The sequence below is a fragment of the Danio aesculapii genome, chromosome 6 (genome assembly GCF_903798145.1).
Source record: "Danio aesculapii chromosome 6, fDanAes4.1, whole genome shotgun sequence".
Taxonomy (NCBI): domain Eukaryota; kingdom Metazoa; phylum Chordata; class Actinopteri; order Cypriniformes; family Danionidae; genus Danio; species Danio aesculapii.
In genome coordinates, this window is record NC_079440.1 from 42,234,771 (window position 1) to 42,252,764 (window position 17,994).

Below are 17,994 nucleotides of genomic sequence, written 5' to 3' on the forward strand. Positions count from 1 at the left end.
TAAACAAAGCAAGTCTCTCATATAATAGATCTTCAAAAGACAGAAAATATTACTGTACAACTGTATTGTAAATAAATCATATGAACATCTTCATATTAGTCAATAATATTACAAAAATTAAGTTAAACACTGAATAAGTATAAATTTACACACATATACACAAGTATTAACATAGACTCAATAATGGGCAAAAAATCTGTGGATTTCTGCATACGCAGATTCTGTGTGGGCCTAGACATGAGTGCCGCCTTAAACCTAAAGTTCCAGTCTTGACTGCTAAAGAGTAAAACTTTGAGGTATTATCACATCATGCAAAGAATACATTTTTCCATCTGTGTCTGTGACACATAAAAAGACTCCCATACATCACTTGCCTGATGTGGGTTTCTTAACAGTAAACTGACTGTATTCTAATGTAAATTCTAATGAAGAGATATGCTGTTCAGAAATGACGTTGGGACTCGGGAGCGCTATATTGTTAGACCGCCCACTCCCATTCAAATTACACCAGATTACAGTCCGCTACCGCAATTTATTTGGAAAATTATTCCCGCGTCGCATCGAATGCAGACCTCTAACTCCAAGAGTTGTAAACCATAGCTGTTTCTCAATATGCGCTCTTAAAGTACACATGAAATCAAAGCTAACCATGTTGATTTTGTTACCTCTCATTGCTAGTTTTGTTGTGAATAAGCCATCTGTGAATGTCATTAAGAAAAAAAAAATTTTGTTTACCCTTGTAATCTAAAATTTTAATCTGAAAATGCCCTTCCTGATTGTTTGCATTGGGCGTGGTTAACATACTTAACCACGCCCCTTCAACTGTCAGTTTTGACAGTAAAAAACAAATGGTTTGGAGGTGTCTGTTCAGTTGTAATAACTCTCTCAAAACCCTTTTCCCAATCTTTCGGAATTAAATGCCTATTTACTACATCCAATCAGTTTCGCAGTAACAAACAAGCAATCCCCACTGTTTATTACTTATTTAACATTCAATTTCTCTACGTACAGCATCACAATACAAAAAAAAAATTAAGTGCTCGCAGCTTCCAGTTCATTTAACCAGCATTGTTCAATTTCAGTACTCATGTCTGCAAAAACAGAGGACGCATGGAAGAACCTAGATGTGTTCTTGATCTCAAGAATACATAGACTGTTATTTAAAATATATATTTTTAAAAATGCATTAGAATTAACAAAATGTTTTCAGTGACTGTGAATATGCCCAAAACCTCCAGACATGTATTCCACAGCTGTTAAAATGACTTTACTATACAGATTATAGCAGGGATGTCAAACTCAATTCCTGGAGGGCCGCACCTCTGCACAGTTTAGTTCCAACCCTGCTTCAAAACACTTACCTGTAGGTTTCAAACAAGCCTGAAGGACTCAATTAGTTTAATCAGGTGTGTTTAATTACGGTTGGAACTAAACTGTGCAGGGCTGCGGCCCTCCAGGAATTGAGTTTGACATCCCTGGATTATAAAAAACAGCACTTTTTTTAGAGTGTAGGATTTATTCAATAGATACTACTTATAAGAAGGTACTAGTATTTATTAAATATGTACTTAATTCAACAGTGACTAGTAACAAATATCACTTTTTTTTGCCATTGACTTCATTGGGGTTCAGTCACTGAAACATTACTAGTAGGCTAGTTATTCATTAGATTTTAGATATAGGGCCTATTATTATACACTTGTCTGCTACTTAATCAAGATGTATATATATTAGATATGATTATTTATTCATTTTATACACAAACAAGTAGCTGAAATAAGAAAATAAAAAAGTAGTAGTATGAAAAGTGATTCTAGTACATTTTATATATTAAATGTTAAAACGGATTGCCATACATCTAATACCGTAAAGCAGTGTAAACTAGAAAGAAATTTATGGACAGATGTTTACAGCATTTTATTTGTATTTTTGCTTGTAACGTTTGAAAGTTATTACTTTTATACAAATGTTAGTACTGTAAGTTGTCTTGTATAATAAAAGTATAATCTATTTATAGCACACTTGAAATTGAAACTGTATTTTTTATAATTAAAACTGATAATTTAATGATTTATTATCATATACAATTTGCAAACGTGTCATTAAATTATTGAAGTAGAAGGTTAGAATCTCAGGTTATTAGTAGCTGTGTTTGTTTGTATTAAAAAAAAAAAATCAACATCCAAACACTGATTCAAATGAAATAATACCACTTTACTGCAGGGTGTAGCAAAGTTGATACTACTTCTGATTTGTAGCAAGAATACAGTTCCAAGTTGCACTTTAATATTTAAGCTGCATGATCATTATCAGGTTGAATAAAATGAACAAAAATGCCTGTTCACTGTAAAACTTTAAAACATCTTTTGACTTTAATCAGATCTTCAACTACTCTTGTTGAAAAATTCTGAAATATGCATTTTTCTCCTCCTCCATTAGATGGCACTAAAGACTCAGTCGAGATGAATAATGTAATGGATGTTACGAGAACAACTTTTCCTGGCAAGATTGACTCAGTAGATAGCAGTAATGCACTTGATTGGTTTAGCTAAACTTCACAACCACATGTCCAGGTAAACTACTTCACTAGCTGATCTGACTTTTTTTTCAGTAAAAACAAAACCCAAGAGTTAGTATTAAACTTTTATTATTATTTGTGGTGGCACAGAAACAGCAAAGGAGTTTAGATGAACCCATCTTGGCTGAGTTAACTTATTTTTTGTACAAGTAACATGTTAAAACCACAAAGTCTATTAGGCCACATTTATTTGAATTTATTTAATTCACTTCATGAATAAACTAGAATTATTTAGTTTTGGGATATAAAACAGCAGTGATATCATGGATATGGCTTGAAAAAAAGAAGTGTATATAAATATATATATATACAGCGCCTATAGAAAATTATCAAACCCCTTTGAAATAATTACTTTGTCACACATCCAGAAATCAAATTACATTCCAAATACCTTTCCAGCATTTGAAATGTTTTATAGCCTTCTCCTAACCTGTGCCTTTCTACAACTTTATACCAAAAGCAGGGTGAAATGCTAGCACAGGTATACATTTTCTATAGGTACTGCATATATACAAACACTGTTTAAAGAAAATGTAATTAATTCATACTTTGAATTTCTCATTTAGGGTTGTTCAAATCCTCAAATGGCTTTCCTCACTCCTCCTGACTGCTGCTCTCTCCACACTGGAAGCGTATGAAGTCCAGCACACGGGCATCTTGAAGAGTCAGGTACTGTGCCACTGTATATTTGGGATCTGGGAGAAACGTCTGGGGCAAAAGTCTTGTCTCAGAGTCACCACATGGTAAATCGTCCATGTTGCCAAGAGAAACAGGTGCTTCACCCATTACATGTTGTGCCAGCTTCCTTCCGAGAGTGTATGTCCCTTCCTTAGGTTCACCTTGAAACACAACTAGGGATCCATAGCGCCCCATTTCAATGCCAACCTGCCCAGCAATCGTCCCGTGAACGTACGAGCCAATGTGCCAATCAGAGGGCACAGAAAGTGAAACGGCTCGCCTCATGCCGATGTTCTCACCCAAGCGCCCTGATGGAAGAGGAAAAAAAAGAGATTGCTGAGATAATGAAAAAAATATTAAAATATAAAATAATGTAATTATAACGGGCTACAAGGAAGACAAATGGTGTGTTGGGAATATTCATGTTAATTAAATCATGTTTATAATATGTACACTCAAAAAAATATATTTTTTGCTCGTTTAAACTTCTTATTTAAAATGAGCTGAAACACAATTCTTGAGATTTCATTGGGACAACTTAATTTTTTTATGTTTAATCCACATAAATTTGTTGAAAGTGTTCCGCGCACAATCAATTTGTGTTGGGACAACATGAATGAATAGCTTTTTTATAGTGTAATAGCATCTCTTTTATGATAAAGATCCACTGTTTTAAATGCTTTGTTTTAATTTTGGGGCCCAAAAGATTTATAAATGTTTCAGAAAGGCCACATTAATTCAATCAATCGGATCCGGTAAAAATAGTCATATTTTGAAATATTATGGGGGAAAAATTACTTTCCGTTATTTATTTTTTTAAATATTTTTTTTATTGTCTTTATTCCAGACACTAGGTCCAATAGTACAAAAAGACAAACAAAACAATACAAACCACACAATATACATTAAAAAAAGACATCATCAAAGGTGACTGATAACGCACCTCAGTAAGCCTAGGGTTTATCAACAACATTAACATTAATTGACATCAGCATAACATCATTAACATCAACAACATTAATTATTATTTACATTATAGTAATTATATTACTTACTATTTACTGCTTTTTATTATAATACATTTTTTAAAAATATGGATGAAACGCTGAATTTTTAGCAGTTAAAAATATAATATATTAAATTCTGAAATATTCAAAAATTTTGAGAAACATCTTAAGATTCTGATGACTCAAAAATCTGACGACCAAAAATTCTGAAAATGGCATTTATTAGACACATGTATTTATATTATTGTAAATGTATTTATAGTCATTTGATTTCATGCATTCTTGCTGAATAAAGTGAGATTTGAAAAAAATAATCACTTCAGTCCAATATATAATGAAACTAATCATTAGTGTATGATGGTTTATTCTCACCTATAGTCAAGGCTAACTGATCTGCCAGTGAGGGTCCATCGGGAGCGTTGAGTTTAGACATGTCCTCAGATGACAGCACACTCTAAATCACACAACAGATCAAAGATTACACAAGGTGTGGAAGAAATGCACATTTCTGAAAAAGCAATTGAAGGGCATTTACCTTAACAAAACCTGTTTTTTTGCTGGTAGATTGATGAGCCATTACTGACAATGCAACATCCTTCACCAGCTGCTGAAATTTCTCATTCCTCGCCACAAAGTCTGTCTCGCAGTTAACCTGAAAATGAAAACGTCCGGTCATTCACCGCACATCCTTTTTAGGAACAATTACACATGGTATATTGATGTATACCTCAACCATGACGGCAGCATTGTCACGCATTATGAGACCAATCAGCCCCTCTTTGGCTTTCCGACCTTCCAGTTTGGTTGCTTTACTCCAGCCCTCTTTTTTGGCCTGTTCATGAAGCCAGCTTTCTGCCTTCAAATTTCACAAGTCATAATTAGCTCACACATCACGTACCTTTCTTTTCCTTTATTGAAATGTCATGTCTCAGATATCACAATTAGTCATGGGACTAAAACCGGTTTCAAGGTTTACATCGGTTTCGAAAAGTCATCTTTTTAAAACCGCCAACATTCTTTGTTATTCTGTTTCTATGGTATATCCAAGTGTTTTTTACGACTATTTTATTTAGTTCTTTAGGCCAACAGCATCTCCAGCAGAAAAGTACCCTCCATATTAAAAGCTACTGGCCAGCCCATAATTCTTGAACTTTCCAATGCAGCAAACAGCGAAACATGTCGCACAAGCTTGTGTTTCAGATTTGCCACATGCGTATGAATGGAATGCTGCGTCCCAATTCGCATACTATCCGTCCTAAATAGTACTTGAAAATAGAATCAGTATGTCCCAAATCAAAGATGTTTGTATGACCATGTTATTTAATATCTAGCCAACTGGAAAATATTTAAATCGCATTTTCTGTGTTACATTTCATCTGCAACAACAATACTGAATTTATATAAAGACTTAAATTTTACAGTACATTAACGTCTGGTCTGAATGCATAATTATCTAAAGACCTGAAGAGATTTCTCTGCATGAAAGATTCGTGAATGGGAGAATATGGTTGCGGTCACACTGCACTTTTCTCCCCATAAACTTCCAATCATAGGCAAGCGAATGCGTCAGACCGGAAATGCAATTTCATGCGACAAGTTTCGCAGTTCCCTGCATTGGAAAGTTTAAGCTTGGTGAACTCTGACCTGCAAAATCGCATCACATGATTGCATGAGACCAATGGAAGATCAAAACGTGACCTCTCTAGACAAATTTAAAACATGGACCAATCGCTTGCTTTTTCTAATGGCTGATCATCTTGTTTGATCCCGCCCCTTTCGTAGCGCCGTACAACATCTCTCATGCTCACACACACTCTAGTGTGACCGCGGCATAATGTGTGGATGATTGACAGGCATCCTAACTAAGCAACACAACGATCTGTTAACAAGGAAGTTGTATGTCCCAAAGCTTGCATACTCTTCTGTTACACAATCAAACGTGTATATTATTCCTTCACAAAAACGTACATACTTTTAGGGCGTAGTATAAGTATGCGAATTGGGATGCCTATTGGGAAGTCTATTGGGCAAAAAGTGCAACTGTGACCGTGGCTTTAGTTGCTTTAGCAGGTGAAAACTCTGACCGTGGCTGCTTCTCATTCAGGTCTGCTAATGAGGGAGAGACTGTCACTAATGGGCGGGGCTTTCCTACTCCGATGACAATCAAAGTGTTTCTGCAGACTGTTTTTATGACGTGTGATTATAAAAATTATGATTAATTAATTTTTACCATTAGATGCTGGTTATATTCACACACTGTTGCCATATACATACATTTAAACCCCTTTTAAAAGTGATTTTTGCATAATAGGCCCCCTATATAAGAGTAAGTACACAGACTGGGTCGTACCTGTGTTACGTCATTGTTGCATTTCTCCAGCGCCTTTTTGCAGTTGATAAATGTGTAACCCGTAGATTTGCGTAGCTGCAGGAGAAGCGCTTTATCTGCTGCTAAACTCGGGCAGCTGGTGAACAGAGACTGAACGTGCTGCGTCAAACAGCCCTGTAAACAACAAAATATTATAACTAATATTATGACACAAAATAATGATGCTAGGACATCTCATAATCATACGGAAACTAGTAATTAAACACGCATTTGGATGACAAGCCAACATTGAAGATACAGTGCGACATATGAAAAACAAGTCCAAGCCCACCTTGACTACTTCAGTCCTGACAGACCGAAATACAGAATATAAAGCCATTTCTGTACTGTAGCTTCCTCAGGACTGATACCGGTTTCCTTACATCAGTATCGGGAATGTCATTGAAGCACGTTTTCTACAGTGAGGGAGAAAGGTCAAACTAAGAGAATTCTCGAGATAACAATATCGCCATCTGCAGCACAGGAGTTTATACTATACTTGAATGCTAATGCTTTTTTAAGCTGTTTTGTTATCATAGTCAGTAGTTATACATCGTGTATATATAGTGTTATAATAAAAAAGACATTTTAAAAACTTTATAATATGTTTGGGTCTTGAAAAGTTCTCATATGTAGTAACCAGTGTTGTGGAAAGTTACTTTTGAAAGTATTACAATATTCAGTTACTTCCCCAAAAATTAACTATTTACATTACTTAGTTATTACAAGTAATGCGTTATTATGTTACTTTTGAGTTTGACTCTTTTTTTGGAGGCTTAATCTCTTTCAGACGCGGGAGGGGGGAGGGGGGTCTTCGTATTATTGTATAGCGGAACTCTGCAATAAACAACACGCTGTATAACCTACATAACAAAATACATAAAAAATAATAACTTAGGAAATCTTACCTTCGGAGTACTTCCTTACTGCAGAGCTTTACATGCCGCATATACAGATTAATCAAATTATAATTTTGTACTTTTTGTCTTATTAGTAGACCCACACAGAATCAGAATTATTTTTTAAAGCTAATTAATTAAACAAAATGGCGACGCAGTGGCGCAGTAGGTAGTGCTGTCGCCTCACAGCAAGAAGGTCGCTGGTTCGACCCTTGGCTGGGTCAGTTGGCGTTTCTGTGTGGAGTTTGCATGTTCTCCCTGCGTTTGCGTGGGTTTCCTCCAAGTGCTCTGGTTTCCCCCACAGTCCAAAGACATGCGGTATAGGTGAATTGGGTAGGCTAAATTGTCCGTAGTGTATGAATGTGAATGAGTTTGTATGGATGTTTCCCAGAGATAGGTTGCAGCTGGAAGGGCATCAGCTGCGTAAAACATATGCTGGATAAGTTGGCGGTTCATTCCGCTGTGGTGACCACGGATTAATAAAGGGACTAAGCCGAAAAGAAAATGAATGAATGAATAATTAAACAAAAGGTAACTTGCATTACATTTTTTAAAAAGTAACTCAAATAATTATACTTATTTTTAATGTAATAATATTACTGTTCAAAATAGCGAGTAATGTACTAAAGTAAAAGTAATTACTTTAGTAAAAAATTACTTAAGTAAAAAATTTAGTAATAATATTTGCATTAATAAAAAACTGAAATAACTTAATAAAGACATGTTAAACACAAGAAATACAAAATATTTATTTATTCATTCATTGATTTTCTTTTTGGCTTAGTCCCTTTATTAATCAGGGGTCGCCACAGTGGAACAAACCACCAACTTAACCAGTATATGTTTTACGCTACAGGTGCCCTTCCAGCTGCAACCCATCACTGCGAAACACCCCATCACTGCGAATACACACACATTCACTACGGAATATTTAGCGTACACAATTCACCTATAGTGCATGTCTTGAGGGGGAAAACGGATCTCCCGGTGGAAACCCCCGTGAACACAGAGAGAACATGCAAAATTCCAACTGTCCCAGCCCGGGCTCGATTCAGAAACCTTCTTGTTGAGAGGTGGTCGTGATACCCACTACGCCACCGTGACACCCCTACAAAATATTCAAAAATATAATTATGTATTAATTAATTAATTGTTATTAAATTACTATTAGGCAACTTTATTAATTATTGTTTATTTTTGTCATTAGGCCTATCAGTTATATTTTATATATTATTGTTGTGGTTGTTGATTAGGATTACATGCAAACTTCATCTATCTATTTTAAACTTCTAAGCTGGGTTTTCATGAGCATCAACATCAAAATAAATCTACAATTCTTACTATTTAATTATTATTAATTTTTGTATTATTTATATTCATTTATATTATCCATAAAAATGTTATTATTAAGTGTATTATTTTCACTAAAATATATTGTCAGTTATATTCAAATGGAAATAATTTTTAAAAATAGCACGAATTAAATAATAATTATATAATTATTTATTAAATAACCCAAAAACCTTGTGCGCATCTTGATATGGGTGTGAATGCTCCACCTGCTCTTGCTGACTGTTTGCCCACGCAACAGCTCATGGAAACACACGAGGAAACATGTTAATGCCAAGAAGACTTTCATACCAAACACATACCGCAGACCATTATTTCAAGAGACCAGCGAAACTGCGTTAACTGCTATATATTCTGTATAAATGCTATATTCATCTACAGATCCTGGAACCTGAAAGCTGATATATCACATTCATCTGGGACATACAGACCAAAAAATAGAGGAACTTAGTTTTTTTTTATTATTGTTTATTTATTCATTAGTTTATTTATTCATCATTATACTTCCTCTTTTTATCATCTCACCACTCCCAATCTTATCTTTTTGCTTATAACTAAGTCATTTGGCTTTTGTTGTCAAATACTTATTATCACAACAAAGTTTTTTTGGGGCATGGGAGGAGTTCCTAATTTCTTGATTTAAGAAGGTATAAAAACCAAAGTGGGTCTTACTCTGCAGTGTGTTTAACGGATCATAACAATGAAGATCATCCTCACACTTTGTCTCAGCATCACCCTGATCTCTCAGGGCTACTCTGGTAAGTTCATGCCATTTCTATCAACAGTAAAGGCATCAGTTATTATCGTCTTTTTACAATGACTAGGATACATCTCTCAATATGTTGGTGACTTGCAAAACTCTTTACAGTTCTAGCCAACTTTCATCTTGGCACAGCAGTTCATTTCATATTCAAAATGCACTAAAGTTATTAAAACATGCTGTGCACATCTCAGATCAATAAGTTCTTTCCTATTTAAAGCTTGTAATTCAACAAACACACTCGGTCATCAATTAAAAAGACCTATCAAAACTAATAAGCAGGTTGAATTTTTTTACAATACTGTTTACATTAAAGTGTTTTTTACAGAATCAGACATGATGCTGAAGGTTTCAATAGATATAAAAGCTTCTAAATGCGGTCTGAAATTTTCTTCTGAAATTTGCATTTTCTCTTTATATATTTATCTTCAGTTACACTGCAAAAATGATTCACTGGATTTACACATTTTTTTAAGGTAAATGATTGCAAACAAATTATATGGGCTGAATGTAAACAAATAAATTAAAACGAGTAACGTTCAACTTAATTTATTTGTTTAAATTCAGCTCAAATAAATTGTTTGCAATCATTTCCTTATTTTTTTAATAATAACCCAATGAAACAATTTTTTAGTGAATTAAAAATGTATGTCAATGAGAAGAAACTATTAATCATCATAACATTTAAATTAGCCTAAACACTTTTAGCTGGCTTGACAACAGCCAAGAAAATAGTTGTGACAAGATGGAAGCCTCCACATTCTCTTAATCATGATCATTGGATTCTTACTTTATTGATATTGTGTATCTGGAAATGTCCACTGCTCGCATCCATAGTGCAAGAGAGGACACCATAAGACTTTGGGCACAAACCTTGGACAAACTTTAACTAATTTGAATGAAGGAGACATCAAAAAGCAGAAACTTCTTGTTCCAGGCCCCATAATTATTTTTTCTTTTTTTATATATATAATTTTTTTAATTAATTAATTTATTTTTCCATCTTTACTTTTTTATCTATTTTTTCTTCTTTTTAGTAATTTAAGGTTCCCTGTTTGGGCTTCTAATAACTCTTCGTCATTGTCATAGACCTCTTTCAGCACGGTTTTGAATACCTATTTCTATTTGTCTATTACCATTCTTCTATTTAGTTATTTTTAACTGGCTTAATTTTGCCCTTACGTAACCTTAAATACAGATTTGGTTTATTGCTTTTTTTGGTTTGGAAATTTGTGTTATGTATATGTATTTATGTGTGTATGTATATATATAAATTTTTATTTTATTATTTTTACTTGTTTTAGTATGTATTTGTCATTTACTATTCAGTTTTTCCTTTTTATTGTCACTATTGTTATTATTGTTGGCACTATTATTAATACTATTATTTAAAAACCTGTATATTGGTTATTACATGTATATCTATGCACTTTGCTATATGCTGATTGTCTACAGCATGTTTTTCTGTGTTCAAAAAATACAAAATAAAAGAAAAATTTGATGGAAAAATATAGCCTAAACACAAGAGTCTGAGAAAAACGCTTATTTTAGAAGAACATTTTAGACGGCACTTTTAGGTTGGCTTTTGCATCTGAATTTTTCTTTTATTTTTTGTATTTTTGTTTTTGGAAGTTATTCCGAAAAAGCAAGATTTTGTGTATAAACCACAATGCCAATTATGCCCAAATGATGCATATTTGTGTCCTTTTTATAGATGTAATGGAATTATGTAAAGGACTAACCGTGGATGCCCCAGCGATATTGATAGCATTTTGTTTTTATAAAAAATCTAATTTTAATAAAATACCACTGTAGAAATGCAAAAAAAGTTATTTAATTCACCACTTTTGTATTATTTTTTTATAGATTTGAACTCAAGTTTAACAATTTTGAAAAAGCTACATTAATCTAAATGGTCTGTCAATACAGAGTTTTGACAGTTGTTGTGTCCAAAAGAGTTTTCACTGAATGAAAATAAGTGTCCAAGAATTCATGGATATTGAAAAAAGTGTGCAATGATGCATGTACCAAAGCAATGAAAAATGATCAGCAGTTTAGATTACACTGACTGATGTCATGCTTACTGTTTGAAAATTTAGCAAAATCACCAAAGAATTGAGAAATGGGTCTTAGTCATTGTAAAAACAGTCAACTAATCTGTATACTCTGTTCATGTATAGCATAGCAATAACACAACAGCAAACGGTTTTCTTTTCTCTCTCTCTTTCTCTCTCAGATTCTCTGGACTTGTGTAAGTGTTAAATCATGATACTGAACTTTTATTTTATATTTTTTACATGTGAAATCTCCTTATTTAATTGAAGTGCCTTGTATCTAATTGTTTAATGTTTTAGGAAGCTCGTGCTCAGTCCCAGTAAAAAAGTTGTTGTGGATTTTTCCCCTTTATATAAATAAAATATAACTCGCAATTGTCCAATTTAATACTTTAAACACTTTATCATGTGAAATGCATATCACCTCCACCAAGTGTCACCATGACTATAAAACTCATGGTAGCTTCAATGTACCATTTTTTACAAGACATAACATATATATAACACTTCATACTGAGAAATAAAGGTACAATAGCTGTTACTGGTGCAGTTCCTTTTCAAGAGATACAGTTTTGTTCCTAAAAGGTCCATATTTGTAACTTGAAGGTACATATTAGTGAGTATATTAGTGAGAATGTACAATAGTGTTTTATAGTGAATCTTTAGCTATTGATTTATGCTGTTATGCTACCAATATGGACCCTGCGGGTGCAAAAAAAAAAAAAAAAAAAAAAAAAAAAAATATATATATATATATATATATATATATATATATATATATATATATATATATATATATGTATATGTCTTTTGAAAAGGTACCACCCCACTGAAATTTTGTGTACCTTTATTTCTGAGAGTGTACGTGTGCCATGGTAAATTGGTTTTTGGCAGTACAGAGTTAGTAAAGCTAAATGTTCCTTATACAGACATTTTACCCAAAAATTAAAACTACGACATCATTACTCAATCTTCACTTGTTCCAATCCTTAATGCGTTTCTTTCTTCTGTTGAACACAAAGAAAATATTTTGAAGAATCTGCCATTGACATCCATTGTATTTTTTTCTAAGATGTCAATGGATACTGGTTTCCAACATTCTTCAAAACATCTAATTTTGTGTCCAACAGAAAGCTCATATAGTTTTGAAACCACTTAAATAAATGGTGAGTAAATGTTCATTTTTGAGTGAACTAACCCTTTAATCTGGAGTCATGTGCTCACCAAACCGGACTTTAGTTTAACAAGTTTATTAATAGCACCTCAAGGTCTGTTTGGTCACGTGGGGGAAAATTGCTTTATATAACAGGCATATGAATAGGAGTTATGAAAGATTTAGTTCTTAATATTAAAAGGTTTATATGTGATAAGTGATTCAATGTGACCCTGAGTCCTGTTTATTTTGAATCCCAAACTTGACGTGGAGCTCAGCTGTGTCTACTTCAAGAGTTTCACACAAGATGACGCAAAACCCCAAATAATGATTAATAGTTGCAGTTTAGTTATTTGTAATGAAGAGCGAATATTTGAACAATATTTAAAGCTGCCAAAAACTGCATTGATTCAATAAGTTAAATTTACTTTGATATCTACATAGTTGGTGAACTTTGGCAAGTTTAAAAAAATCTCCAGAAATAGTTTATATGCTCATTTATTTCCCATAAAAGATCCCTATAAAATCATAAGGTCTATATTGACCATATTTGGAATGGTCATAAATATCAATGAGCTCTGCTCAGACTTTTGCTACCTGCTCTCTCTTGTATTTTGTTGAATTGTGGATAAAATTTAGGCTAAATAATAATTAAACTCGACAAAAGAGGCTGACAAAGATGTATTGTGTGCTATTTTAAAGCTATATTGTCAAAGGAAACACTAAATAAACCTTTTGAATGTTTTCTTGATTACAAGACAATGGTATCTCATCATTTTACTTTCATAGTTGTCACAACAAAACCTTTAATTGCAGCTACCTTTATTTAATTGCAGCGATTATTATTTCTATCCTTTCAAGTGCTTCTTTGCTCTTCGGGTATTAACGCATTCTTTATGTGTTTGTTTCTCAAGCATTGGCCAATGTGTCTGATGCTGAGATCAAGTCTCTGTCAGAGACACTGTATAAGCTAGACTCAAACAGAGCCACGGCCTCTGAGCTGCTGATTGATCCTCAGACACTGATCCCTTCTTCTCAGACCGGCTCCGGAAATGACCTCTCACCACAGCCGTAAGACACACACACCGCACTATTACAGTCACGATAAAAACGATTGGCACCCAGGGTAAATGTGAGCAAAATACATTTGTTATGTTTTTGAGTTTTAAAAAAAGCCAATCAAAGCTTATATTACCAGGGGTGTCAATAATTCTGATCATGACTGTGTACTGTATATATGACATGCATGAATGTTATTGTGCCATGTTTCTCTTTAGATTGTTCAAGGAAGTGAGCAGTATGTTGCTCTCCAAGCCCACATATAAAGCTTTCCTGGATCTGCTGGACAACTATAAAAAGATGACAGGAGAAGTGGAGGACGTGCCTTCACATGAAGAGCAGGAGCAGGACTCGTTCCTCCAGCAGACCATGAACACCAACCTGGCGAAAGAGCTTTACAATTTCCTTCACTCTAAAGGTATATTTGAGCACCAGCCAAGTTCTGTGTGATTTGTGAGTGTGTACTTTAGTATTTATTGAATAATGTTGACATATTTATATTATTATATTAATATTTATCAATAAATATTAAATATACTATAGTTTTGTTTTACAAATGTTTTATTCATCAACGATTTCTTCAACGAAAACATATGATTTATTTAATACGTTTTTACAGAAATATTTATTACTGATTGTAAAACACTCAAATAATGATGTTTGCTGTTACTTATTGTAATTGAGCTGAAACAGCACAGTTCTTGAGGGTTCTTTGTGACACCTTAATCGTTTTATGTTCAATCAACTTAAATTTGTAAAAACTAATAAGTCAACTTAATTCTTTTATGTTGCACCCACACAAATCAATTGTGTGGAACCCAGCATTTTTTACAGTGTATGAAAAGCTTTTTGATAACCTAATCAGAAAAATAAATTAAAGTAATTAAATTTCTTTTTTCCCCCTATTGATTACTATATAAAACAGTTATTTAAATTTTACAAAATATTACAAAAAATATATTTTTAAGATTTATACAAATCTTTGAATAGTGATAGACATATTTTAGTTTTATACATTATGGTCACTACAGTTAACTAAAATAATTTTAGTTTGAAATAAAATATAGAGAAAAAAAACTAGTAAGGAAAGTTTTCATTTAGTTCATCATGATGTACTAGAATTAGAACTAAAATAATAAAAAATATGGACTTTTTTTAAAAAAACTGACAGAACACACTAAAACTAAAATGTTAAATTAAATGATATATTTTAACAGATTTCAAATTAACAATATTTAACAAAATATTTAACAAACATTTAACAAATATTGACCAAAACTTTAATGGAAGCTTAAAGTGAAAATTGAAAAATATAATTATTGAATAACTCAAACTATAAAATAAAATTCTATTATTATATAATATATATAAAATACTACTATATAATTATATTCTAAAATACACTATTCTAATAGCAAAAATATAATATAATATAATATAATATAATATAATATAATATAATATAATATAATATAATTATTCCTTACATTTATATAGGACACTTCACAAATTTTTGGGGGGAATCTTCTCATCCACCAACAGTGTGAAGCATCCACCTAGATGACAATAGTAGCCAAATTGTGCCAGACTGTACACCAGATGATTGGTGGAGAGGAGACAGAGTAATGAAGCAAATTATGACATGGGGATGGTTAGGAGGCCAGTAGGCAAGTTTGGCCAGGATGCCAGGGTTAAACCCCAACTCTTTTTCAAAGGACATACTGGGATTTTTAATGACCACAGAGAGTCAGGACCCCGTCATTATACTGGGGCGTTAGGACCCACACAGGCCACAGGCTGAGCACCCCCTGCTGGCCTCATTAACACCATTTCCAGCACTAACACCACAACCTAGCTTTCCTACATGGTCTCCCATCCAGGTACTGACTGGGCGCAGCCCTGCTTAGCTTCAGTGGGCAACCATGTGAGAGTTGCAGAGCGCTAGCTGCCAGCTAGATTGTAGAGATACTACAGATAAATATTTTACTAATATTCCAAACTCCTTATTTAAAGAAATTGTTTATGTAAATGATTCAAAATGTTTTAATAAATTCAGTATTTTCTGTCAACACATTCAGGTGTGTATGGATCACAGAGTGAGTTCCTCCAGGACTTGAAGATGATGTGGTTCGGCCTTTACTCTCGATCAGACGGAGTCAAACTGGACTCCAGCGGCTTCGAGCACATCTTTGTAGGTCAGTCTGTGAACGAAATCTCAAACTGCATTTCTCACCACACATCTGACATGCAATGTGTCGACAGGTGAAATCAAGGGCGGAAAAGTGTCCGGTTTCCACAACTGGGTGCAGTTTTATCAGTGTGAGAAACAGGGAATCCTGAATTACTACAGCCACAGTTTTGACGGTCCTGTGAGTGTTTTCCTCTGAGAGATTCAATCAAACAAAGCAGAGCCATTACAAGATGAGACACTGCAGGCAAAATCATGCACCTCTCTGTTTTATTAGCCTTTTCATACAGCATTTTTCAGTTTAGTATAAAGAAAATCTCCAAAATGCTCTTTTAAGTGTTTCTTTTGTCAAACTTTATCAGTTTGTGTCTGCAGATTATAGATATTTTTAAAGACTGTTTTCTTAGATTCGTTTCTTTTGTACTGAACCATAAATCTCTATTTCAGCTTCACTTACATCTTAAAAATGTTGAAAGGCAATTAAAGCATTTTTCTGGAAAAATCTTGGTGTATGTATGTACTGCTGAAATGGAGATTTAGGATGGAGAAAATTCATGCATGAGAAAAAAAACAGCCTTTAAAATATTTTTCATTTAAATCCATAGACAAAAATTGATAAAGGGGGGCAAAGTAAACTTTTTCTATGGTTTTTTTCCATTGGAGTGAAAAATAAAATCCCTTTGAGACCCCAAATTTACAGGTATGTGAAAAAAATGTGCAGTAGCTGCAGTGTTTCACCTTAAAATGTGGATGTTTGCTAAAAGTGCAGTTTGTCCTCTCTCTCTCTCTCTCAGTGGACTACGTATCCTGATGTGTTGGGAATGCAGTTTAACTGGGATGGATATTTCAAAGAGCTTGGTTCTGCCTTTATTGGCTGTAGTCCTGAGTTTGATCTGGCCATCTACAGCCTCTGCTACATCACCCGTCCTGGCAAGAAGTGAGTTGTCCGATTTTTATTTCTGTCTTTATATTCATTCATCTATGAATTCAATATGAAACAAAAACAAGGAAAAACATTTTGACCTTGAAACTACGGTTAAAAATATTCCACTAATGAGCATACAGTATGCCAGAATAATTGGTGGTTCATTCTACTGCGGCGACTGAGCCGAAGGACAGTGAGTGATTCAACTAGTTACGAATGCAAAAAAACAAAACAAATGCATGTTTATTTATATTCCTACAAAGAAATCCATGATCCATTCAAAGCTAGTCACTTGCTTAATTTCGTGTGATTTCAAAACATTTGAATGAATGCTTCAAGGAATCACAATAAAGCAATAAACTGCTTAAAAACACAGCAAAATAATTAGTATCATTATTGAATAGAAATATGAAGATGTAATTGTAAATACTCCACAAACCCTTGTGAGATTAAAATTTTCCATCTTGACTGCTTTCTCAGGTGTAATGTGAGTTTGGGAGGACACAGTCTGGGCATTCAGACCTACACATGGGACAAGAGCAGCTATGGAGATGGAAAGAAGTTCATCGGCTCTGCTTACCCCATAACACCCTGATTCAGATGATCAACTTAATGCACCAGCAGCAACAGGTTCAACTAACACAACTCTCAAATATGAAAAATTTATCATTTTCTTGGCTACTGAAGAAAATAAAAAGCACATTTCTGTCTTTACTTTTAATTGTTAGGGTACATTTACAATTTTGCACTCACTTGCTCTGAATGTCAAAACTTTACCCACTTCGCAATAAATTGCCAAACAATAGTCAGATTTACCAATAGTTTTAACCGCTTATACAGGGTGAGCCATTTATATGGATACACCTTAATAAAATGGGAATGGTTGGTGATATTAACGTCCTGTTTGTGCCACATTAGTATATGTGAGGGGGCAAGTTTTTTAAGATGGGTGGTGACCATAGTGGCCATTTTGAA

The 17,994-nt window shown here is 33.7% G+C and overlaps 2 protein-coding genes across 2 annotated transcripts; one reads left to right on the forward strand and one right to left on the reverse strand.

Annotated features, from left to right (window-relative positions):
- Positions 1–2,630: 2,630 nt before the first annotated feature.
- Positions 2,631–7,059, reverse strand: tsfm (Ts translation elongation factor, mitochondrial). Its single transcript, XM_056459116.1, has 6 exons — positions 6,924–7,059; positions 6,614–6,766; positions 4,991–5,119; positions 4,799–4,915; positions 4,636–4,717; positions 2,631–3,564 (listed from the first exon to the last, which is right to left on the reverse strand). The coding sequence occupies exons 1-6, from the start codon at positions 6,969–6,971 to the stop codon at positions 3,173–3,175; spliced, it is 921 nt and encodes a 306-aa protein (XP_056315091.1). The 5' UTR covers positions 6,972–7,059; the 3' UTR covers positions 2,631–3,172.
- Positions 7,060–9,153: 2,094 nt separating this feature from the next.
- On the forward strand, positions 9,154–17,733 carry endou (endonuclease, polyU-specific). Its single transcript, XM_056460228.1, has 8 exons — positions 9,154–9,638; positions 11,877–11,891; positions 13,762–13,918; positions 14,125–14,324; positions 15,985–16,101; positions 16,169–16,275; positions 16,889–17,031; positions 17,500–17,733. Exons 1-8 carry the CDS (start codon positions 9,581–9,583, stop codon positions 17,612–17,614), a joined length of 912 nt encoding a protein of 303 aa, XP_056316203.1. The 5' UTR covers positions 9,154–9,580; the 3' UTR covers positions 17,615–17,733.
- Positions 17,734–17,994: the final 261 nt, after the last annotated feature.

Bases quoted from the DNA above. Each gene is read 5' to 3' on its own strand.
- tsfm (XM_056459116.1), bottom strand. From the start codon at position 6,971: ATGGCTTTATATTCTGTATTTCGGTCTGTCAGGACTGAAGTAGTCAAG. The intron at 6,767-6,923 runs GTGGGCTTGGAC...TGTTGTTTACAG, and splicing joins TCAGGACTGAAGTAGTCAAG to GGCTGTTTGACGCAGCACGT. The intron at 4,718-4,798 runs GTAAATGCCCTT...TGTGTGATTTAG, and splicing joins AAAAAACAGGTTTTGTTAAG to AGTGTGCTGTCATCTGAGGA.
- endou (XM_056460228.1), top strand. From the start codon at position 9,581: ATGAAGATCATCCTCACACTTTGTCTCAGCATCACCCTGATCTCTCAG. The intron at 14,325-15,984 runs GTATATTTGAGC...CAACACATTCAG, and splicing joins CAATTTCCTTCACTCTAAAG to GTGTGTATGGATCACAGAGT. The intron at 16,276-16,888 runs GTGAGTGTTTTC...TCTCTCTCTCAG, and splicing joins GCCACAGTTTTGACGGTCCT to TGGACTACGTATCCTGATGT.